Raw genomic sequence first — 25,765 nt, forward strand, 5'->3', positions numbered from 1 at the left:
TCGCATACTTAATGTTAGTGGATGGGGCTGTTTCCACGTGTGCGGCGGCGTTTTTCGGTGCGGTGAAAATCTGCACGACAGGGTCGTGCAGATTCACGTGCGGCAGGAATGCGGGCGAATTGCCGCTAATGTATTCAATAGGGAAATCGCATGCGGCTTTGTCATGCGGATTTCCCCGCGATTTCGCATGAAAGCCAATGGAACTTAACACAGGCAGTGACATGGTTAAATTCGCATGGCTCCTTGCCATGCGAAATCGCGGGTAAATCTGCATGCGGAAATGCAGCCGCATGCGATTTCTTCAGCGGTGGAATCCAGGCGATTCCACACCGCTACAGTGGAAACGAGCCCTTACTCATTGGCCCTGCGGTATCCAGGAGGTGGGAACTTATTTACTGCATAAAAAGTGAAGGTCAGATAGTAATCATCACTTTATAGCACATAAGATGTTAACATTATACAAACTAGTTTTTGCATACTGGGCTGTGAAAACTATATTACGTTGCTCTTTTAGTTTCTTGGCACAAAACGTAAGTATTCCAGTGTCTACAAGTCACATTGAGAACAGTCATCTGCTTCTGAGAAAAAAACTCCACACGATTTGGTTGATCCAAACTCTTAGTATCTCCGTGGCCAAGTTGTCCATAAGCTCCTACAAAGTAGAGAGCACATATTATTTCAAAGCAAGTTATATAACCAAAAAAAAAAGGAAACAAGGTAAAAGTAAACTGAAATAAACAATTGTATCTATCCTCCTCCTTAAAATGACTTATTTTTATAGATATTCAAGTTTTATTTTAAAATTGTATCTACTTTTTACATTTTTACTGTTTAATTGTCTCTGCTTAACCTCTTGAGGACTGCAGGGCTAAACCCCCCTAGTGACCAGGCAATTTTTAGTTTAAAAGGCCACTGCAGCTTTAAAGGGAACCTTAACTGAACGGGGGTTAAAGAGTTTTACTTACCTGAGGCTATTACCAGCCCCCTGCAGCAGTCCTGTGCCCTCGGCGCCGCTCTGGAATCCTCTGGTCCCCCGCTGTCACTTAGTTTCGTTTTTGACGACTCACCAGTCACCGGCCGCCATGCGTATTATTGGACGCATTCACCAATGCAGTTAGCGCTATTGCGGACCGCAACGCGTACAAAAATATGCGTTGCCGCATTCCGCACGCGTAGATATGCGGCAACGCGTATTTTTGTACGCGTTGCGGTCCGCAATAGCGCTAATTGCATTGGTGAATGCGTCCAATAATACGCATGGCGGCCGGCGACTGGTGAGTCGTCAAAAACGAAACTAAGTGACAGCGGGGGACCAGAGGATTCCAGAGCGGCTCCGAGGGCACAGGACTGCTGCAGGGGGCTGGTAATAGCCCCAGGTAAGTAAAACCCTTTACCCCCCGTTCAGTTAAGGTTCCCTTTAAGGCCAAGCTGCAGGGCCGCATAACATAGCACACGAGTGATTTTCCCCCCCCTTTTTCTCCCCACCAACCGAGCTCTCTGTTGGTGGGGTCTGATCGCTCCTCCCATGTTTGTTTGTTTTTTAATAAATATTTGTGTTGCCGCTTTTTTTTTTTTAAAAAAAAAAAAACCTCTTCCTTTAAATCCCTTCCCTCCCTCGCTCCCTCCCTCCCCACAGCCAGCCAATTACGGCGATCGGCTGTCATAGGCTTCTGCCTATGAGAGCCGATCGCTCTCTTGTCCCCCAGGGGGACAGCCGTGTCACACGGCTGTCCCCAGTGCAGCGCTGCTGCTCATCGCAGCGCTGCACAGTCTAAATAGACGGCGATCACGACGTCTAACAGTCTCCCGAGCGGCAATAGCCGCTCAGAGACTGAAGGCGGGGCGGAGCTCCGCCCCCCAAGCAGGAGATGCGCGGAGCCTGCGCGCGATCTCCTGCAAAACAGAGCCCCAGGACTTTACGCCAATTGGCGTTAGGCGGTCCCGGGGCTGCCGCCGCGGCCACGCCTACCGGCGTGACGCGGTCGGCAAGAGATTAATACACATTCATTGATGTATGCTAGAGCTAAAAATCTATAAACTATTTACCCTTTTTTTCTTTCCTAGCAGAAAATGGCTTCAGAAAAGTGTTTTGTGGCTGTAATTCCTTATCGGTGAGGCTTACACTATAGTCCAACACAGTCAGAAACTGTCACTTGCATTCCTGATGTTGTTCCTGACTTCTTTATGAATAGTTTTTGGACTTTCCACATGTGCCAAGATGTTGCTTTCCATGCTTACAGAGCTGTGGGCATTGTCTATAGCAGCCTGGTGTAGTGTACGTTTACTTGTAGTTCTGATGACAAGTCACAAACAAACACAAGGCAATTTATTTTCTAGCAATGGGGTGTATTTACTAAATGTGTGCCATATTTTTGTGCGCAGAGGGTGCTCAGTAATTTTACTGGGCCTCCCACTAGTTATTGCTTCCATTGCTTGGGCAATATGCATGTTGCCTGGGTACTGCACACTTCAGGAGGAGCAGAGAACATAGTATCATGACAACTTGCACATTACCTAGGTTAGTTAGGGTCACACTAATAGCACAATGTGCGCTATATGTAACCATCAGTAAGACCTGTAAAGTTGCTGTGCATGTCTTGGCCATGGCAATCTTAATGTAATTTAGTGAATACATCCTATAGTTGGAAAACATTACAAAGGGATAGAAGAGATTATGGCGTCTTGTGATTCTACATCCCTGTTTACATTCAAACTTGGGGGGGAAAAAACAGGTAAGGTTCTTTTAAAGCTATTTACACACATTAGATTTTCCTCACCCACAATTGGTCCTGCTTACCTTGCCTCTACAGTCATCAATGATCTCGCTATTGATTTGGCAGAATTAATTGCTGTCTTCAGCAAACATTACATTCCTATCTTCTCCAAACCCAGCAACAATCTGGATCCTTAGGAGGTAGATATTTCTACTTCAAAGACCCAAGAAGATATAATACAGCTTTTCATCGCAGGGTGAAGCCAAACGATGGCTGAAGCTGCTGCTGCTGGCAAACTCCTGAGTGGCGTTAATGCCATTTTCCATCTGAGTTGTCGCAAGTCAGGTGGGGAAGAATACATAATTTGGGTACCGGCTATTGCCGGCGTCCAAATCACCTTTTTTTTTTTCTAATCTGAGCTCTGTTTTATATACCAGCAGTCAGTGCATTCATTTTCACTGCACCTGTGTGACTGCACATTGTTATACTAGCAGTCACTGCATATCTTTCACTGCACCTGTGTGACTGCACATTGCATTATACTAGTCAGTGCATATCTTTCACTTGAATTAATGGCAGACTTGCCCTCCATAACAGATTCTCGTTATAGGATTTCAATTGTATTTGTCTCATCATTATACAGCAGTCAGTGCCTTTCACTGCATCTGTGTGACTGCACATTGTATTAGTCAAGTCAGTGCATACCTTTCACTTCATCCCCCCCCCCCCCCCCCCCAATATGGACAAAACAAGAGGCAGGCCACCCGGCAGGTCTGTTCGAGGTCGTGCTGTCGTGATTTTGTGCGGCCTTCGACCAAAGTACAGTGTTCAAAAGATCAACCCCCAATATTGTCAGGACGTAGTTGACTAACACAGAACACCTCAGCTTCCGCAAGGACGTGTGACATATCTTCCTCCTCCTGCTCTGATTCTGGCACCCCACTTAACACTCAGTCAGCAGCCATCACCAAAGTGCCATCATCTCAGGGCTCAGCGGTGTGGAATTTTTTTTTGTGTCTGCCTCAGATGATAGTGATGCCATCTGTACTCCTTGCCACTGAAAATTGAGCAGTGAAAAGAACAAACCTGTGTAGGGACAACTGCCCTATGAAGACACATGATAAAAAAGCACAAACTGCAATGGGATGACCACCTGAAGAAAAGCAGCACACAAAAGCAAAGCCACATACCGCAGTGGAAGATACCAGGCCGCAATTATTTCTCAAAAAAGGCGATACCCAAACTACCGTGATGTTGAAAGGCAAGTGGTGTCATCTCTGGCACACAGCATTGGGTCAAGGGTCCACCTGACCACGGATGTCTGGTCTGCAATGCACGGTCAGGCCTGCCCTAAGACTAAGTCGGTCCCCACACAGCATCTCTGCCTGCAGGCCGCTTGACTGCCTTCTCCGCCACCACCAACAGGGTTCAGGACTCCAGGTGGATTCCTGAATTTTTAAGGCCGCTATAATAATTTTTCTGGTGCGTGTACATGCCTGCCTAATTTTTCTGGCTGCACTGCGGCTGCAACAACAAAACAAAAAGGCATGTACATGTGTCAATTCCCCTTCATGATCGTTAACTTGCCGCGGTGAAGGGGCTTGCGTATCGCAATGAAGCAATGACTGGCTATATAAGTGTGTTGGGGGGCAAGACCCAAGATAATAAAGTCCTTGCTTCATTGTGGACAGACCAAATTCGATCAGCTGGACACTTAGTCACTGTTTTGTCATTGGGCTACCTCAGCCCGACCATATGGGCTTGAAAACCGCCATCACCTGCACTTTCGCCATGGTGCGCACCAGTCCAGCACGCCATTACTACAAAAACAGCTGTTTAAAGAGAACCAGAGATGAAGCACCCTCATGTATTTTATTACATTTATCAGAGGGAACATGACAGTAAACACTTACCCTGCTTTTAGTTTCATTCTGCTCTGCAAAATCTGCCTGTTATCAGCTGTGATAAGAATCCCTGACTGAGCATTCATTCAGTCTAGGTTTGACCTGGAATTATTATAGCTGAGTCAGCCTTCTGTGAAGTCTTTTCAAGCCCAAGCCTGCCCCCTCCTGGCTAAGCTTTCCTGCTTTGCATACTCAGAGCCTCTGATGACTGGGAGGAGCTGCTGCTGCGGAGAAAGAAGCTCTCAAACAACAGACAAGTGTGGCTGTGTGATCTCTGTGCACTGACTGCAGTCATGCAGTTTGCAGTTTCATTTTTATGATATGAGACACACTTCCTACCGGCAGCTGCACAGCATACCAGAATAATGAATGCAGCAGCAGCCCTGCTTGTTCATAGTCTCATAGAACCTAGACAGCACATCCAGAACAGCTCATAACCTGGAAGCAGAATGGGTATGAGCCAGCGGCCATATTGGATTTTTCCTAGAGCAATAATGGATAAAAAACACGCAAAAAGGCACACCAGAGTGTCGAAATTATCAGGTAGAGCATTTATTCTTTACAAGCTATCTACTGATATGTTTATTTTGTGTGAAACGTTCATCTCTGGTTCCCTTTAAGTGCGTTACACGGTGAGTTTGGTCTGTCAGTGTGAAGCAGTACACTAATTACACTTCCTGATTGATGTATACACAGGCAAGATGTTTTAAAGCACTTTGTGCCTCCAATTTAGCAATGCAATTGATTTCTGCCCTTAAAACCCTGTTGTGTGTCAAATCCGTAATTTTTCCCGGGACTTTTGGTGTGTATCCCACTCCGCCATGCCCCCCTCCAGGTGTTAGACCCCTTGAAACATCTTTTCCATCACTTTTGTGGCCAGAATTAGTGTTTGTAGTTTTGAAAGTTCACCTGCCATTGAAGTCTATTGCAGTTCGAGAAGTTTACCGGTTCGCAAACTTTTGCGGAAGTTCGCGTTTGAGGTTTGCGAACCGAAAATTGGAGGTTCGAGCCGTCACTATTGTACATGTAATATGCCATAGAAAGGTCAGCTCAATGGGTATTTTTCCAAATGAATAATATAAAGTAGGTTAAAAACAAAGTGGTACTCACCCCATCCCCAGGTATACAAGTCACCTGAACCTGAATGAACAGAACACAAACATGAAAAACTCCATTTACACTGAAACTGTCACATCTATACATTGAGGAATGAAAACAGAATCTCAGACATTGGAGGTATTTGCAAATTCGTCCCATATTTCACAGAAAGAAGAAACCTGCCTGGTTGTTATGCACAATACTAAAACCTTATACATTCCTCCAGACCAAAGGTTTACCAGATCGTGTGACTCATGTCTGAGTACCTTATTACAGAATATGTTTGTGCTTTATAAATCAATAATAATTATTACATCTATGATACCTACAAGGCACATTCTACCATATTTACTGGATGGTCTGACCTTTAAAGGGAACCAGAGATGAACGTTTCACACAAAATAAACATATTAGTTGATAGCTTGTAAAGAATAAATGCTCTGCCTGATAATTTTGCCGCTCTGGTGTGCCTTTTTTAGTGTTTTTTATCCATTATTGCTCCAGGAAAAATCAAATATGGCCGCCGGCTCATATCCCTTCTCCTTCCGGGTTATATGAGTTGTTCTGGATGTGCTGTCTAGGCTATATGAGACTATGCTGCTATCTAGGCTTATGCAGCCTTTCGTCTGTGTGCTTTCATTTTGGTATGATCTGCCTGTAGGAAGTGTCACTGATAATAACTGCAGTTTCATTCCTATGAGAATCTAGTGCACACAGAGCACACAGGGATCATATTACAGCCACAGGGCTTCTCTCTCAGGAGCAGCAGCCCCTCCCAGTCATCACAGCTCTCAGTATGCAAAGCAGAAGATCTAAGCCAGGAGGGGGAAGGCTTGGGCTTGAAAGGACTCCACAGAAGAGTGACTCAGCTATAATGATTCCAGGTCAAACCTCGACTGAATAGTCGATGGATTCTTATCACAGTTGCTAATAGACTAATTAAGCAGATAACAATGAAACTAAAAGCAGGGTAGGTGTTTACTGTCATGTTCCCACTGATAAATGTAATAAAATACATGAGGGTGCTTTATCTCTGGTTCTCTTTAACTTAGCAAACCTTATTTCACCTTGCCTTGTGTTTATGTGCACATAAAACATCAACCAGAAAATGCTAAGCAGGAGTATCAGTCTGCTGCAAACCTTAGAACTTTTTAGAGACAGTGTGCACAAGCTACAACCCAAAACCCACTTAATAATCACAAACTGCCAACACAGCAATTTAACCTGAGCACTACCATATAGGTAGCTGGAGGTAGCCTTTCAGTATATGTTGCCAGAGGTACCCCCAATATTAGGTAGCACCCAGTATAGATATTTAGATGTGCATCCTAGTATAGATAGGCAGATGTGCACCCCAGTATAGCTAGCCTGAAGTAGACCCCCTTTCCCCCAGTACAGGTAGCAAGAGCCCTCCTTTTCTCTCTGCAGGAGAGAAGTGACACCTTTCTGGGCTCCACTGACAATCTACCTTCTTCATGAGGCCACAAGCTCCATGAATACAGAATCCTTTCTCTTCGCATAACCCGCAGGTCACATGACTACAGATAGCACTGTAGTCAGAGACGAGGATGCCTAGGAAGAATGTATGTCACTTCTCTCTTGTGCGCCACTCACTTCTCTGCACTTCAGGGGACTGCCATGGACCCTCTTATTGCTGGATCCTGATACCACTGACTAGGGCAATGCCTGTGCCCACATAGAGGTTTCTGAGTGCCCCCTCCGGCACGCTTGTTATAGGTTCGCCACCAGTGCACTAGATCAGTCCCAGGTGTGCAAAAGCATGCACAGAGCTTCCTCAGTTAATTGCCAAAGCAGGACAACAACATTACTGGTGCCATGTTCACAAAGAAGTGAAATTTGAGCTGCCTGACCATTTTATGAAATCACAGCTGGCTGCAAACTTAAAGTGAACCTGACATGAAAGACATCTCAGGTACCATACTTACCTGGGGCTTCTGTAAGCTCCCTTGAGGTCGCTCACCCCTCGCCATCTCTCTGGGTGGCTCCTGTCCCCACAATACGGCCCGAAAGACTGGCCAAATCGCACTTCGTTGTGCATGCCTGGTCAGGCACGCTCCCATTCTGCGCCTGTGCAGTTGTACTGCGCAGGCACAGAACGCTCCCATTGAAGGACTGAGCGGCTTCGAGGGGGCTTAAAGAGACTCCGTAACAAAAATTGCATCCTGTTTTTTATCATCCTACTAGTTCCAAAAGCTATTCTAATGTGTTCTGCTTTACTGCAGCACTTTCTGCTATCACTATCTCTGTAATAAATCAATGTATCTTTCCCCTGTCAGACTTGTCGGCCTGTGTCTGGAAGGCTGCCAAGTTCTTCAGTGTTGTGGTTCTTCTATGAACTCACCCTTCCAGGCCCCTTTATGCACACTGCCTGTGTATTATTTAGATTAGAGCAGCTTCTCTCTTCTCTCTTATCTTTTACAAGCTGGATAAATCGTCCTCTGAGCTGGCTGGGCTTTCACATACTGAAGAATTACAGACAAGGGCAAAGCTGTTTGCAAGAAGAAAAGAGCAGCCTGAAACTTCAGTGCATGAGAGCAGAAGGGGGAAAGAAACACACAATGATCTCTTGAGATACAAAAGGAATGCTGTATACAGCCTGCTTGTGTATGGATGTATTTTCTATGTGTGGACATACTGTACATCAACCTACTTCCTGTTTTGGTGGCCATTTTGTTTGTTTATAAACAAACTTTTTAAAACTGTTTTTAAACACTTTTAATGCGGCGAGGAGCGGCGAAATTGTGACAGAGGGTAATAGGAGATGTCCCCTAACGCACTGGTATGTTTACTTTTGTGCGATTTTAACAATACAGATTCTCTTTAAGGAAGCCCCAGGCAAGTATGGTACCTGAGATGACTTTCATCTCAGGTACACTTTAACTGAAATACAATTTATAACATTACATTATAAAATGACTTGTGTGGCACTGATATACACTTGAAACAATATTTGGTAGAGTAGAATATAAGTAGAATTTCCTTTTAGGTGAGATATCTTACTAAAAGTATAAAGATGGATAAGATTAACAGTTTTCTAACATATAACTTGAACAAAGCTCATTGAAAGGTGCTACCATGACAAACTGTCAGAAAGGGGCCATGCTGAAGCTCCATTAAAAGGATGGAAAGGATTCTCCTCAGCTCCTCATAGGTCTTCCAGGAGTTACATGTGAATATGTGAGAAGTATGAGGTACTCACGTGTCACAGCAGCCGTGTGACGGGAGCCACAGCTGATCTTAGATGCTTCTGATTCCTGAGGGAGATCAATCAAAGCTGGGAATGCCTGGACTGCAATGTACTCACTGACCTCATCACCATCACCCTCTGCAGTTCCCTCCTGAGTGTTCATTCCTGGACAGTGTTCAGAAGATCAGTATAGTAAACAATGTAACCCAACATGCATCAACAGATACAGTACACGGTGTAACCTAACATGCATGAACAGATACAGTACACAATGTAACCTAACATGCATGAACAGATACAGTACACAATGTAACCTAACATGCATCAACAGATACAGTACACGGTGTAACCTAACATGCAGGAACAGATACAGTACACAATGTAACCCAACATGCATGAACAGATACAGAACATGGTGTAACCTAACATGCATGAACAGTATTGTACACGGTGTTACCCAACATGCATGAACAGATACAGTACACGGTGTAACCTAACATGCATCAACAGATACAGATCATGGTGTAACCTAACATGCATCAACAGATACAGTACACGGTGTAACCCAACATGCATGAACAGATACAGCCTCACTTCACTTACTTTCTCTTGACAGCATCTTTGAAGGAAGTCCAAGCTGTCCAGACTCATTCCATCCCCAGCAATAAATGTCTCCCCCTTCTGAAAGAAGAAGTAATGGCAGTTAAAAGTCATATTCATCCAGATATTCACATTTGTATTGCTTTAAGATTTTAGAGTACTGCCACTCCAGGGGTCAAAGGAAGGTTCAGAACACAAGCCGCTTTCAGGAACTGTGTAATGTATTGTCCCATCACACACGTTAAGGAGAACCCTAGGTGGGGTTCTGACAATGCTATCTACACACAGAGGCTGGGTCTGACTATACAGCCCAGCCTCTGTTGCTATCCAGATCCCCCCTAAGTTCCCCCTGCGCTCTGCTATCCCCCATAAATCACAGCCGCGCTGTGCTTATTATTATTATTATTTACTATTTATATAGCGCCGACATAGTACACAGTGCTGTACAGTGTGTATGTGTATATATATATATATATATATATATATATATATATATATATATATATATATATATATATATCGTCACTAACTGTCCCTCAAAGGAGCTCACAATCTAATCCCTACCATTGCCATATGTCTATATTATGTAGTGTAAGTACTGTAGTCTAGGGCCAATTTTTAGGGGGAGCCAATTAACTTATCCGTATGTTTTTGGAATGTGGGAGGAAACCGGAGTGCCCGGAGGAAACCCACGCAGACACGGAGAGAACATACAAACTCTTTGCAGATAGTGCCCTGGCTGGGATTCGAACCAGGGACCCAGTGCTGCAAGGCGAGAGAGCTAACCACTACGCCACCGTATCTGTATTGTCAGTCTGCGTGCTCCCCCGCCTCCTGCATCGCTCCGGTCACCGCCCGCGTCCCTTCCCTCCGATCAGCGGGAAGGGATGCGGCCGGGGACCAGAGCTATGCAGGAGGCGGAGGGAGCAGCAGACTGACACTATAGAGGTAAACACAGCCTGCTGCATGTCGACAGCGCGGCTGTGATTTATGGGGAATAGCAGAGCGCAGGGGGGGGGGGGGCTTAGGGGGGATTGGGATAGCAACAGAGGCTGGGCTGTATAAGCAGATCCAGCCTCTGTGTGCAGCTAGCATTGTCAGAACCCCACCTCGGGTTCTCTTTAACCACTTCACACCCACAGTGCTAACCCCCCTAAAGACCAGGCGATTTTATGCAGTGCTGGGCTGTGCAGACTTTTCAGCCTCCTGCACAGCCCAACTTAGGAGCCCAGCGATTGGACTCCCCTCCTTTTTTTGTCCCTAAGGGGACATGCCGCCGGAGGGGTCCGATCGCTGCTGCACTTTGTATTTTTTTTCCCCCTGCCTCATCGAGGCTCTTTCTCTCCTCTTCCTCCCTCTCTCCCCTTCCCTCCTCCCCTCCGGTGTGTAAATTGGAACATTCCGCATCAGCCTATGAGAGGACGTCGCTCCCCGGCCAATCAGGCCGGGGATCGCTAATCTCGTACAGCGCAGCCGGGGGCCGCAGCACTGTACGCTTGTAAACAAAGGGGATTGCTTTCCCCTTACGCTTACAAGCAGCCTGCTAGCTGCGATCGGTGGGCAGCAGGCTATTCACGGAACTCCACTCCGTGAACGGGCAGGGAACGATCGCTCATGCGCGCGGCCGTTCCCTGGGACACTGCAGCCCCAGGACTTGACACCAATTGGCATTAGGCGGTCCTGGGGCTGCCGCCGCGGTTACGCCCATTGGTGTGAGGCGGTCTTTAAAGAAAACCTGAACTGAAAATTAAAAGTCAAAATAAGGATACACAAGTCATACTTACCTTCCATGTAGTCTACTCCTCAGTGTCTTTCTCCTGTCCCACGTCCTATTTGTTCACTGTGATCAAGGGAATTTTTCGTCCTCCATTTTGAAAATGGCCATTACCCCATAACAGCTTTCTGGTCAGCACACAGTTAAACTGTAACATCGCCCACTTGAGCCATAGGGAAACATGGACATTACCTGGTACATCAGTTTTCATCTCAGCTATAACTGACAGCAACTGATATTTTACTGACAGCAACTGATATATTTCAGATCTGACAAAATATTGTCAGAACTGGAAGGGATTATTGTCAGAAGAAAATGGTGAGCTTCTGAGAGGAACTGATGGCAAGGTAACTCTGTAATGCTCATTTGAAGTTACCTCATGTGTTTATTTTAAATATTTTTACTCAGTACAGGTTCTCTAAGTAATTAAAGACATCTGACCATTACAGCCAGCTATTGTTGTTTCGGGGGCCAATCTGGGCCTCTGTCAAGGTACAGAGTAGACAAAAGACCTCTATAAAAGACCTCTGAAAAACTACCACACCAACACCTTTTTTAGTTTGGCATTAAAAGGGCATTGGTTTCAAAGACCAGCAGCCAACCTTCAGCAGCAGATGGAGACCAAGGCCCCTTCTACACTAGCAGGGTAAACCTGCAATGCGTTACCCTATTTTGCCATAAGGGGCCATGAAAGCAATCTATGGGCTTGTTCACACCACAAGAGCTTTTTGAACACTAGAGATTTGAAAAGCTATTGCTAATTGCAATGCTATGGGGAATTTTTACAAAAGCACATCACTCCAGTGAGAACAGACACATAGGATAACATTAGCAACAGTGTTTCAACTCACAAGCGTTCAGAATAGCTATTGTAGTGTGCACCAGCCCTATGGAGGCTTTCATACTTATTGTGGTCCCTTACCGCAAGCACCATGCTTAATGTTGTAATGTAAGTCTATAGTGTAAACGAAGGAGCGCAGTGCATCTAACGCACATGTGCAGGCGGCGCTATGTGTATGACCCTGTCACTGCACTCTGCCGCAGGGTCATATGATTGTCATTTTTTGCATTGCAGAGGGATGCAACAAGAGCATCACATCCCCAACACAACGCAAAAAAGAAGTGTAAAACGGCCCTAAGTGTAAGTCTCATCCTGACACAACTGCTGGATCCTTTGTGGGTTCTGGATGGAAAGAGCCCCAGGTTAGGTAGGAGGGTGGAATGAATGGGGAACAAAAAAGTAAAAGAGTAGATAGGCTTTATTGCAATCAATTCATAAGAAAGTGATGTCAGCAAATATGTTAAAGTGAAAGCAGACACTAAGGCTCCATGCACACCAAACATGTTTTCCCAATTAAAGTGCAATGGTAATATTCACATTGTATGTCATTTGAATGGTGCGTTGTTTAAATACACTGATGGAGAGATTTATGTGTGCATTTCTGCACAGCACCATTCACTATAGTAAATGGGCTGTGAAATCATATACAGAAATGTGAATTCGCGATTTTGCATGCATTTTTAAATGTGTATAGCATGCATGGAGCATAAAGACACTACACTGTAGTTTAGTATGCTAAGCACTATATTACCATTAGAACGATGAATGTCTCTGGCCATACAGAAATATCATCGGATAGCCCTTACCACTGATGCTGGCTGTGTGCCATCCTCCAGCTGCCACTTCAGTCATTGCCACGCCATGTAAGGCTTCCACAATGCGAGGTTCCCACACATCCTCCACATCTCCATGTCCCAGCTGCCCATGTCTGACGAGCAAAGCAACACAGTACAACAAGTTCATCTCTTCTCAAAAGCTCCGTTTACCTCAGCAGCAAATTCAGTTTTTTACAAATCAGTTAATTTGGGTGCAGATCTTGCCTGAAAATGTGGGCGCCACCATAGGACACTGTGGAAATTGCAGCTATGGCAAGGAAGGTAAATTGGGCCCTAGATTTCCGTTATATAATAGACAACCTCCAGCTTCTACAATTACCAGCGATAGCGGCGGTGATTTGTTATGGAATAACTTTACTTTGAAGCCGGCTCTAGCGGCAGAAGAAGAGGTAATTTGCTACAGAGCACAGCTACTATGTAGCTGAACTCAGTTTAGCAGCAGTAGCTGGCACTGGGATTAGTTAGTGGTGGGAAGACCAACGCATTTGTGGTGGAGGGGATAAGTGTAGGTAGGGGAGGGGTAATGTAAGAGTTAGGTTAGGGTAAGTAATAGCAGAATTTTGGTAACTTTACAAATACTCTAACGGTAAAAAGAGATAGTAGCGCATTGGCAAATTTATATTTCTTGCCCATTTTAAAATGCCACATTTTTTAGCATCTACAGCTAAGCTAACCTGAAACTGGCTCACAGCAGCCCTTCCAGTTCGGGATGTCTAGAATTTGGTGACTGAAATTATGTTGGCTGCCCATATATCTGCTAAAGTGTCTGACACCATGCAAAGCTTCTATAATATTTGGTCTCCTTGGATAGCTTGGCTTAAGAATGTTGGCCTATCGCATCATCTTCACACTGTTATTGCAGTTGAACTCCTTGAACTTCTATAAAAGTTGCCTGAGCCTCCTACCCCTTTGCAATACTGTACATTGTTTGTTTATTTCTTTTGCTGTTCCTTATCTGTTTTATACTGTTGACATCACCCCTGTGTAGGTTTTTAGCCTACTAAATAAATTCTCAAAATGTTTTTCTTTTTAACTAAAATGCAGCGTTTTTACATGTACACGTTTCTGGATCATTTACTCAGAAGGTTTTAGGAGGCTACAGAAGCAGGAATCAGGGCTAAGTTGGAGGAAAGAGGGAATTTAAATCAAAATGTCAAGAAATAATGAAGAAAATTTTAATATTGTGTTTTTATCTACACTGAAAGCAGCAATGTCTTGTGGCTGGAGAAACACTTTAACCACTTGAAGACCCAGCCTTTACCCCCCTTAAGGACCAGCGTGTTTTTTTATGATCTATGCTGGGTGGGCTCTGCAGCCCCCAGCACAGATCAGGTTGCAGGCAGAGCGATCAGATCGCCCCCCTTTTTTCCCCCCTATGGGGATGATGTGCAGGAGGGGTCTGATCTCTCCTGCCTGCCTGGGTGTTGCGGGAGGGGGCACCTCAAAGCCCCCCTCCGCGGCAAAATCCCCCCCCCCTCCCTCTCCCCCCTGGTGATCGGCGCTGCACTGGACGCTATCCGTCCTGTGCAGCCTGTGACAGGTCTGTCACATGGCGGCGATCCCCGGCCGCTGATTGGCCGAGGATCGCTGATCTGCCTTACGGCGCTGCTGTAGCAGCAGCGCTGTTCAATGTAAACAAAGGAGACAAAAGTCTCCTGCGTTTACATTTAGTCTGCGAGCGCGATCAGCGGCTCGCAGGCTATTCACGGAGACCCACTCCGCGAGCGGCCTTTCCTGATTAATTAGGGAGGCACTTGGCGACGCAGATGTGCGCCGCTGGTCCTCCAGCTACCACTTTGCCACCGCATGGTATGAGTGTGCGGTCGGCAAGTGGTTAAGGCCCCATTCACACTAGAGCATTTTGCCACGATTTCGGCAAAACGCTCAAATGCTAGCGCTAGTGTAATAAAAGTGTATGGGCCCGTTCTTACATGGGGTATTTGCACTAATCGCCACAAATCGCCCAAAAACACGAAATGCAAACACGTCGCCTGCACCATTTTCAGGCGATTTCCCGGCGATCGGGTTTCAGTGCTATAGAAGCACTAAACACGATCGTGGACAAATCGCTGCAGTGTTGAGTGATTTTTCCACGTAAAATTGTGGGAAAAAAATCCCTCCTGCAAAACGCCGGCAAAAATGGCCGGCGGTTTCCAAACGCAAGTGTGAATGGGCCCTCAGGAGCAGAAATTGCTCCTTAATTTGTGTATCAGAAGCAGACATACAGGACATCAAAGTAAAGGTGGCCATACACTTATAGATTTGCAGCAGATTAGACCACCAGATACATTTCTGGCAGATGCCTGTCAAGTCCAATATGACAGCAATCTATCTGATGTTTGCCACACACTAGAAACAGATTTCCAACAAATTTCAGAAATAAATCTATTGGAAATCGATCTAAATGCATTACTGGACCATTAGATCCAATGCAACTCTATGGGCCATGGATCTGCTACCAGCAGCAGATCGACCTAGATTTCCATCCTGTCAGATAGATCAAATCGATCAAAATCGGCCGCAAATCGATTGATAGAATAGATTTCTATGGAATCAATCGATCGATGGCTGAAATCGACCAGTGTATGGGCCCCTTAAAAAATAGCTCTGCCTAAAGTGTTCAGCTAAGGCTAGAATTATAGAGTGTGTTCCCTGAGCTTCTTCTTTTCATTACAAACAGAGTAAAGCTGGAAGACAGAGGTGCAGCAGAATAAGAGCACCCCCATATCTTCTCCATCATACCTGCCTGATCCCCAGCTCAGGATTCTTCCCTCAGTGGTCAGCAGGACAACATACTCATTCCCCAGTGCAATCTTCTGAGCCTGGACAGTGGGCGGGAGCTCCCGGAAGAATGGCGGCTGAAGCATCACGTATCCATTGGCCACCAGGGGTAAGACTAAAGAGATGACAGAGATAACACAATGGGCTTGATTCACTAAACCGAGATAACTCATATCACGCCCGTTTTCGCATGCATTGTCGCGTTTGCGCGCGATCACAAATTCGCGTGTGCAATTGCGCGTTTGTGCTTGCAAACTCGTGTTTGCGCGCGCAAATTCGTGTTCGAGTGATATGAGTTATCACGGTTTAGTGAATCAAGCCCAATATATTTCCACAAGTAGTAATAATCCGAATGAGAATACATTACGCTTCCAATGATGCATATGTAGAGTCCCTCTCCTGATTTATTCTGAAAACACGCAAGCCCTAGAAAGCAGCTACACATTCATGGGGAATTCATACATTGCATCCTCAAAGTCATATCAGTTACTGCAATCATTCTTTCACTGAGGTTTTCTCTTCTAATATGCTTTCCAGATTCAGCATTTCTGCGATTGAAAACACTGATCATAATGGAGGGAATTCTCCCAACCTCGTGTGTTAAGACTGATAAGCTGCTGTGATCATTACAAAGGGCCAAATACACTAAACACTGGTAAGATTGTGGTGTGCAGGCAGCGCATAGCAATCTTGCAGTTGCGTGGAGTACATTTGAAATCGGCGCCGGTAGACTTGGGCGCAGGATACAGCTGGTATATGGCTGATCCTGCTTCTGCACAAGTCCGGGCCGATTTAATTACTCTTCCCCCTCCAGGTCGCCATGGATAGTGGGGAATGAAATAATTCGGCTTCCAGCGATTGCTGGAGGCCGAATTATTATGTTTTTAAGCAACCTCGGCTCCGTCTTCTGACGGCGCCGACGTTACTCACCGAGCGCTGCAATAGGAGTGATTCCTATTGAAGTCTATGGAGGCGCCGGCTGCGCCCAAATCTAGCAGCGCTGAAAAGCACTGCTCCGGTTGTGTGGTGTGAGTTTGCGCTGGGTAACGTTCATATTGCCAGGGTAACGCACGCTATGCTACTTGCACCCTGAGCCTCTGAAGACACGCAGCGCACCTAACAATCGTTAATCACTGGTCCATATTCATGCTGCATAGATTACAGTAATTACAATAGTAACATTTGCACATTTCTACATCAATTCAAAAATACCTGAATATTTCAATTAAGGTAGAAAGTTGGCACTGAGCCAAAACTTTGTGCTTAACGCCTTTTAGTCATCGGTGGCACAAGAACACGGGACGCAAAATTGCCTATAGGTGTCCACTGATAACGGAAGTGGTTTTGTATTAAAAAGCATTTAGACATCAGTGGCATATGGATGTGAAAACACAAAACACCTATAGACGTCGAAGGCAGTCCGAGGGCCCTTTCACACTGGCGTGGTGCATCGCGGCAATTAACCGCACAGCTATGAATGAAAGTCTATGGGTGCTGTCATATTACTTGCGGTGCACAGAAGTCCTCAATCTGCCGCACTTCCATAACTACGTTAGCGCGCGTATCTGCGTTGACATGTGTCGGATTGGAAGTCATATAAGACTATGGTGACGCAGGTATTTTAAAAATGGTGGCAGTGTGGCGACGTTCCAACACGCATACGTGGAAGCGTATTTTATAATACTCTTCCGTGCAATTCCGCATACAAAAAGCAGGTAGTGACCGCAAGCTCACGTCAATTCCTGCTTGGCCAGATGCCAAAAGGGCCTGTTTTTGACAGTGCAACGCCGACGCAAAAATAGTGTAAAACTGGCCCCAGGGTTAACTTTTATACACATCCTACCATAGTTTGTTAACCTACCATCATTGATGAATAAAATTAAAAATCCCACCTCGATTTCATTTGATTGGTCCATTTTCAAGCTGCATAAATATTTGCATAATTCTGCGCCAACTTGGACATATTTGCATCTTATTGACCATCCCTTAGGTTTATCTTTTCCGAGAAGTAATGTCCCCCCCCCCCCCCCCTTTGTTATTGGTCAGGGGTCGAGAAAACCCGTTTTGGTATATACTGGTATAACTGCACTAATTCACTGACTGGCATCAAACATACTGTAGACTCCCCGTTAAAAAGACGGTGCAACCATAAGCATATAACAACAAATCAAGCAAGCTGAAGCAATGATGGCCATTAACCTTTGCAATGTACAGAGCTGAATTAAAGGCACTGAGTTTTTGTCAACAAATATGGAATTGCACATGAATAAGCTATGAAACAATTGCATTTACCTGAATTATGTCCAGCAGGGAGCGCCATTTTCCACATGGGCTCTGGTAGTGTTCCAGCAGGGTCTAATGTAGCCATGTTCCAGCATTCTACCTTCTCCTTCATTAGAACAATCATGTACTTCTCTGATGGAAGGACATCCTGGCAGTCCAGGCCAGAGAAGCAGTGACACTGCTGGGGGGAGCCACCAATGAATCCAGACAGGAACAGGGATCCAATCTCTGCAAAACAAATCAACTCTTCCTAAGAGCAGCCCATTGTCACAGCAATAAACTACGATGGCTGCACTTCTCATATGGGCTGCATGACACGATAGCTAAGCTTCTTATAGAGGGACATGATGCTGCAGTGCATATGTAGGGACATGACACCATGGCTGTACTTGTTATAGGATAGTATATGCCCAGTTGGAACTGCACATTGGACTGAAACCACCATGCTGCAATCCATGGTGGCTTCACTTTCTATTGGGGAAAATGACACCATGGCTGAACTTCCTATGGGAAGTGGGAGGAAGACTTTAATATTCCTTTACAATGAACCTGGCCAAGTAGTTTACTTTATCAGGATTGCTCATGCACATGGTTGCAAGCTGGGAACGGAGTTTACTATAGCCAGAGGTTTACTATATCAGTTACTATAATGAGATTCCACTGTAACACAATGGCTGTACTTCCAATAGGTGGGACATAACAAGATTCTATGCATTACTCATAGAGAGGACATGACACAATTGCTGCATTTCTCAAGGGTGGACACAATAGTGATGGCTACAAATGGCCACGAACACTCCTCACTGTAAGGACCGGGACGTGTGTGTGTGTGTGTGTGTGTGTGTGTGTGTGTGTGTGTGTGTGTGTGTGTGTGTGTGAAGTCTCTCCCGGTGCGACATGACTCTGCATTTGTGGGGAGCACAGAAGAAGAGCCCAATGAGAAGTAGGAAAGATAGAAGCTGGGCCCCCCTCCCCACACCCTTGTAGCTCTGCAACCGGAGGCTGAAGCTCATTCAATCTTAACCCAGCCCTGCTCACTGTCATCGATGAATGTAAAGCATTAGTGAAGTATTGGGCACTAGTATGGTTGAGGTGACCTAGCAGGAAACTTAGCCAGCCTTTGATATGAGCGACCGGAGCGGTCGCTCAGGGCGCCAGCTTCCAAGGGGGCGCCTATAGCTGGTTGCCTATACTGAGGGCGCCTACACCTGATTTCCTATACTGGGGGCACCTATAGCTGGCTACCTTCACTGAGGGCTCCAACACCTGGCTACCTATACTGGAGGCACCTACGCCTGGCTACCTATGGGGGGATGGAGACCTTCACCTGACTTCCTATACTGGGGGCACCTATGCTTGGCAACCTATATTGAGGGCACCTACACATGAGATCCTATACTGGGGGCACCTATACCTGGCTACCTACCTATACTGAGTCTCAGGGCGTTTTAGGGGGGGGGGGGGGGGGCACTGCGGCTATAACGCGTGGTGCAAATTGTCAGTGCTGTGCTATCATTCTAAATGGGGGGAGGGGGCTAACTGTCTTACTGATTGTTTTTATTAATATTCCTGAAAGGTTCTAGTCTTCATTTTTAAATGTAGTCAGGATAATGCACTCCTTCCATCCATTTGTGGTTATTAATAGTATTTTTTCTATTATACATATGTGACGTGTCACAGAGATCTGAGCATTTGGCGTGATGTGTCACAACGTCAAAAAGGTTGGGAACCACTGTCCTAGGAGATATCTCAGGAGAAAAGGTGAATTGCATATGGGCCTGTGTGTGGGTATACGTGCGTGCATGCGTGTGTGTGTGTGTATATGCACGTGGGAAGAGGCTGAAGGTGGGGGGCACAAAAATCAGGTTTCGCTCAGTGCGCTGTGAAACCTAAGGCCGGCCCTGGCAGGAAGCCTCATAGGGAATGGTTCCTCAATCACAGCACTCTCTTGCACATAAAGGGCTTGATTCACAAAAGCGTGCTAAGAGTTAGCTTAACCACTTTACCCCCGCGCGTACGTATTTCTCCGCCCCTTTTTCCATCCTTTAAAAACCAGGGACGGAGAAACACGTACTTTCCGCGTTCGACGCTGTCCGCGCTCCCGCTCGTAAACACGCCGCCCGCCGCTAGTAAAACCGCCGCCGCCCGCTCGCCCGGAGATCAATGAACGGGAAAATCCATTCCCGTTCGTTGATCTAAGCCCCACAATGACCCGCTGCTCTCCTATGGGCAGCGCGATCATTGTGAGAAGAAACTCACGTGTCCAGCCTCCTTATTCTTCCTCCAAGCTTCCGGAAGGAGGCTTGGAGGTCGCAATAAAGCAAAAAGTTACTGTGGCCATCTTGTGGCCAAATAGTAAACTACACCCTACACATTTTTCACATACAAATAAATGACTTTTACACAAAAAATTAACTCATTACCTCCCACACTCCCCATTTTTTTTTTTTTTGTAATTCAAAAAAAATTCAAAAATTTACAATTAAAAAAAATACATAATTAGTTACCTTAGGGACTGAACTTTTTAAATATTTAAGTCAAGAGTGTATAACACTGTTACTTTATAAACTATGGGCTTGTAATTAGGGATGGACGCAAAACTGAAAAAAATGCACCTTTATTTCCAAATGAAATATTGGCGCCAAACATTGTGATAGGGACATAATTTAAACGGTTTTATAACCGGGACAAAAGGGCACATAAATTTCATGGGTTTTAATTACAGTAGCATGCATTATTTAAAAACTATAATGGCCGAAAACTGAAAAATAATTTTTTTTTCCCCCACATTTTTCCTATTTTCCCATTAAAACACATTTAGAAAAAAATAATTCTTGGCATAATGTCCCACCTAAAGAAAGCCTAATTGGTGGCGGAAAAAACAAGATATAGTTCATTTCATTGCGATAAGTAATGATAAAGTTATAGACGAATGAATGGAAGGAGCGCTGAAAGGTGAAAATTGCTCTGGTGGTCAGGGGGTAAAACCCCTCAGTGGTGAAGTGGTTAAAAGCAGCTTATCACGTGCAAACTGCCTCTTTGCACGCTAATGCGCGAGTAAGAGTTTGCACGCGTAAAGTTTAGTGTGCATAAAGTTTTGTGCGCGTAAAGTTTTATGCACCCATTAAACCCTATGCGACTTTCCGCGCGCACCGGACTTTGCGCGCAAGACTTTGCACGCGAGTTTATTCCTCAAAACGGTGCTAACCTACTTAATGCAATGGTTATCACGACCAAAAGTCTTTAGGCGTGCTAAGTAGGTTAGCACCGCTATGTGAATCAAGCCCAAAGTGTTCTAACTGGCCAAATATTGTGGCCGGAATATTACTACAACATATCCGAAACCTGAAAGTATGAGAGGATGCCGTTTCCTGCTGGGTCACCTAAACCGTACTAGTGGCAAGTATTGCAAGTATTGTGTTATGCTGGGCATAGACGGCTCGTTTGCGCGCCGGTATCGAGCCGCTGGCTCGATACCGGCGTGTCCCCGTGGGCGCCCGGATCGATTCGCGCTCATCCCTGCAGGCGCTTCCTTATCTGATGCTCGTTTCTTCCATTGTCCGCCCGCGGGGATCGAGCGCGGTATTGATCCGGCGCAGTGATCGGACACGTCGGAAATTATCAATCGAGCCATCAGCGGCTCGATTGATAAGAAACACCTCACCGTGTATACCTAGCATTAGCCATCAGTTAAAGGATATCTTAAAGGAAACCTGAGATGTTTGTATTGGTGTATTTAAACTTACCTGGGGCCTCCTCCAGCCCCATTTCTCCCCTCTTGCTATCCTCTACGGCTGCTCCGTTCTCTTATAATCCCCCTTGGTAATCTGACCGGTTGTGCTCTTCTGCACACCCACAGGCACCCGGCGGGGTGCACGCGCCACCAGGCCGCTCATGTGCAGAAGCGCACAACTGGCCAGATTACAAGGGGAAATTACAAAAGAATGGAGCCACTAGAAAGAAAACCCACACACCTCACGGGGTTGGAGGAAGCCCCAGTTAAGTATAAATAGACAAATACAAGCCATCTCAGGTACGCTTTAAGTGTGAGGAAAAGTCAAAGTTTTACTTCAAAGTCAAGTTTTACTTTAAAGTCAAGACTTGCGTACCTGGGGCTTCTTCCAGCCCCCTGTAGTCCAGTCCTTCAACTCCCTCGCTGTCCTGGCCCACTGCATTGTGCTGCTGTCACTGCTCTGTGCATGTAGAGTTCATAACTATGCATGTGCAGAACGCTCCCGGCTACAGGTGCACAAAGAGGTGGGTAGCCATGGCACGCATGCACAGTATCCCACAACTGAGCCACTTGTGGGCTTTAATTTGGGGGTCAGCGGCAATGTGGAGGACAGTAAGGGACCTGAAGGACGTCAGAGGCTAGAATCCCAGCTAAGTAAATCTCAACTTTTTTTTTACCAATTTAAGATTTCTTTAAGAGATACAGACTAACCAGCAAGCTCATGGTGACCCAGAACTCATTGGGGTGTGTAAGGGACTACAATGGTCCTAAAAGCCCCCTAAGATGTTAAGAAAAACAAAAGTTTGCTTTCCTAAAACAGAAAGAATTTGCGATAATTCAGGTTGGAGTGAGCTTGAGATGTCTCCCAGGGCATCACTGCTGAATATATGTATAATATTGTACCCCCATCCGAAACAGTCTGTATGCATGTTGGATTGTTATGGCTCTGTTCAAATTAATAAGCTGACACATCATTGCATTCCAGCGGTTCTGGAGGTGTGTTTAGCTTCTAAGGGTACAATGGTTAATTTGCATACATTCAGCAGTAATGGACTGGGAGACATCTCAAGCTCACTCCAACCTGAATTATCGCAAATTCTTTCTGTTTTAAGAAAGCAAACTATAAAGTTTTGAATTAGGATGATAACATTTATTAGCCAACTTTAAGAGTCAATTGATACGCTAAAATCTTTTTCACTCTCATCTATGTCCTCTAACACAGGATGATGTAAGATTTTACCACTACATCCAATCCAAAGCTTTGAATCTGTTGAATCATTGCCAATCAACGTAATTTCAAACCTTCTACCACAGTTTGTATAATAGTACATGGCCAGTAGGTGTCGCACCTGTCACAATAGCTGAGTAACTCCAGGACGGAACCACTGTGCGGATTTGGGCACTAAACTGAGATCCCTGTACGGGCGCAGGGAGGTTCAGGAACAGCCCATCCCCTTTTCCGTGCTGCCCAAATCCTCTGAAGCCGAACACAAACCATGTCATGGGAATCTCCTGAGAGACGGAAGCCCCGTCACCTGCGGACCCGGGAATTCTAAAACGCAGCCGTCACGTCACGTATACTGCGCATGCGCAGATCGAACTCATATTGACTCCCTCTACCGAGCATTGCGAGCGCTGCAGTCCTAAGCTAAGATAGTGTAGCCACTAGCCATAATAACAGTCAGAGACACAGACTAACCAGCAAGTTCATGAGGAACCAGAAATCATTGTAGTGTGTAAAACGGAGACCAAACATTTGAGTGGCGAGCTATAAATAGGAACTGAAGTAAGAGGTATACGGAGGCTGCCATATTTATTTCCTTTAATCAATGGCAGTTGCCTGACAACCCTGCTGATCCTCTGCCTCTAATACTATTAGCCATAGCCCCCGAAATTGAGTGGCGAGCTATAAATGGGAACTGAAGTAAGAGGTATACGGAGGCTGCCATATTTATTTCCTTTAATCAATGGCAGTTGCCTGACAACCCTGCTGATCCTCTGCCTCTAATACTATTAGCCATAGCCCCCGAACAAGCATGCAGCAGATCAGGTGTTTCAGACTTTAAAGGGGAACTGAAGTGAAAGTGATATGGTGGCTGCCATATGTATTTCCTTTTAAACAATACCAGTTGCCTGGCAGCCCTGCTGGTCTATTTGGCTACAATAGTGTCTGACTAATACCAGAAACAAGCATGCAGCTAATCTTGTCAGATATGACAATAATGTCAGAAACACCTGATCTGGTGCATGCTTGTTGAGGGGCTATGGCTAAAAGTATTAGAGGCAGAGGATCAGCAGGATAGCCATGCAACTGGTATTGCTTAAAAGTAAATAAATATGGCAGCCTCCACCTATCACTTAATTTGCCCTTTAAGCAAACGTGTCGTGTTATGACCCCTGTAGTGTTACACAAAAGCGTCACAGCTGATGTAGTGTCCAGGATGAAACAGGAAACAACGGAATTGAGCGCAGTGCTTGCGCAAATTATGGCAAGGACTCTCACACCAGGAGCTGATCCATGCGCTTTGACGGATAGCTCCTAGGATGCATTTAGAAAGGTAACATGAAAGTCTATTTGACTTTCATGTTTACTTTCACATTAGACAAGGCGTTCCAGAGTGTTACGTTGTAAAGCATTTGGGAGCTTCGTAATACCCAGCCGCGGTTTCCTGTTGGGTGAATTAGAACTACTACCGCTAATGAGCGCCACACCGCAACTTCCCTACGTCACTCCGCGGGTCATAACGTGCACAAAATCAGTGTGATGTGAAAGAGGCCTAAACGACCGTACTGACAAATGGCCATTTAATTGAATAGACAACACTTAAATGACGAGTGCCGTGGCCTTAATTTAATGCTGGTTCAGCACCGATCTGAACCAGCCCTTCAAGCAATTTCGAGCAGCAGTTCAGGTTCAAAATAAGATAGTAACCTGGAGAGAGGGCAGCCTCATGATCCTATTGAGGCTATCCCCGGTGGTCCAATGTTCCCCGCTGCTGAGCACAGCCCCACCTCCACATCGGGGCCACGCAGATCCTCTTCCTGCAGTGTGGCTGGGCAGTAGCTGCGGGAGCCCGCATGTGCAGTAGCACAGAACCTGCAGCTCCAGCTTACTGTGCATGCGTAATCGCACGCATGAACCCACACTGAGATTGCGGAAAAGATTGCTAAAAAAAAAATCACTAGTCATGGGAAAAAAATCACACAAAAAAAAAAATGGCATTGTGGGTACGACGAGCCTTACTACTGTAAGTCACTGGCCCATAATTAGCATGAAAATCTGATTCCTCTGGCTGCATGCTTGTTGTAGGTGAATGACTCAAAAACAACTAAAGCTAAAAGCTCAGCTTGACAGACAAGTAACTGGCATTGTTTATAAGGGAATGAATATGGCAGCCTCCATATCCCTCTCACTTGGTTGCCTGTAAAGATCCGGTGTAGTAGCAGATTAGTGTTAGGAAGAGGAGAGCATTCTAGATTCTTGAGCTCAGGGGACATCTGTACACACAAGATTTTCGGCTGAGGCATTAGTTCAATTTTAAAGGGGATGTTATGTGCAGCTAAAGCTATGTACACACATCTGAATATTGTTGTCCATCAGGATCAGGAAACATCCCTCCGGTGCCAATTCGGGGCCCGATGCTGTTCTGTCGCTATGGAGGGGGCGGAGGAATGACAATCAATGCACAAGGGAATGGCTTTCCACAGGTGGGGGAAGAGAAATAATGCAGTTGGGGCTCAATCACATAGTAGATAGGTAGGTTGGCACTACAATTACCATAGATTGGTGCTAGGCAGATCTCAGTCCCCGGAACGGTAATGCAGCGTGCTCTTGATGCAATGTGGTTCAAGGATACATATGCTAAAAAGTAAGGAAGAGAGCAACTGGCACTTCTGCTGAACATATTTATGGCCATGCAGAAGTTTCATATAACCTTGGTTAGGTGCAGTGAAAGTGTACAGTTCACATACCGGGGCTCCGGAGCTTGTCTC

The 25,765-nt window shown here is 45.6% G+C and overlaps 1 protein-coding gene across 2 annotated transcripts; it reads right to left on the reverse strand.

Annotated features, from left to right (window-relative positions):
* Positions 1 to 351: 351 nt before the first annotated feature.
* On the reverse strand, positions 352 to 23,347 carry RCCD1 (RCC1 domain containing 1). Of its 2 annotated transcripts, XM_068275257.1 has the most exons (8): positions 23,122 to 23,347; positions 18,049 to 18,267; positions 15,718 to 15,871; positions 12,946 to 13,067; positions 9,528 to 9,605; positions 8,937 to 9,089; positions 5,729 to 5,758; positions 352 to 652 (listed from the first exon to the last, which is right to left on the reverse strand). In XM_068275257.1, the coding sequence occupies exons 1-8, from the start codon at positions 23,273 to 23,275 to the stop codon at positions 498 to 500; spliced, it is 1,065 nt and encodes a 354-aa protein (XP_068131358.1). In that variant the 5' UTR covers positions 23,276 to 23,347; the 3' UTR covers positions 352 to 497. The 2 variants fall into 2 exon arrangements, with proteins under 2 accessions (XP_068131358.1, XP_068131359.1); XM_068275258.1 differs by lacking the exon at positions 5,729 to 5,758.
* Between the last annotated feature and the right edge of the window lie 2,418 nt (positions 23,348 to 25,765).

This window comes from Hyperolius riggenbachi, chromosome 3 (assembly GCF_040937935.1).
Source record: "Hyperolius riggenbachi isolate aHypRig1 chromosome 3, aHypRig1.pri, whole genome shotgun sequence".
Lineage (NCBI taxonomy): Eukaryota > Metazoa > Chordata > Amphibia > Anura > Hyperoliidae > Hyperolius > Hyperolius riggenbachi.

What these genes read in the sequence shown, in the direction of transcription:
- RCCD1 (XM_068275257.1), bottom strand. Translation starts at nt 23,275, where the DNA reads ATGACATGGTTTGTGTTCGGCTTCAGAGGATTTGGGCAGCACGGAAAA. An exon ending in CCCTGCTGGACATAATTCAG is followed by an intron (nt 15,872 to 18,048) that starts GTAAATGCAATT and finishes TCATCTCTTTAG; the next exon opens with TCTTACCCCTGGTGGCCAAT. An exon ending in AAAGATGCTGTCAAGAGAAA is followed by an intron (nt 9,090 to 9,527) that starts GTAAGTGAAGTG and finishes AACACTGTCCAG; the next exon opens with GAATGAACACTCAGGAGGGA.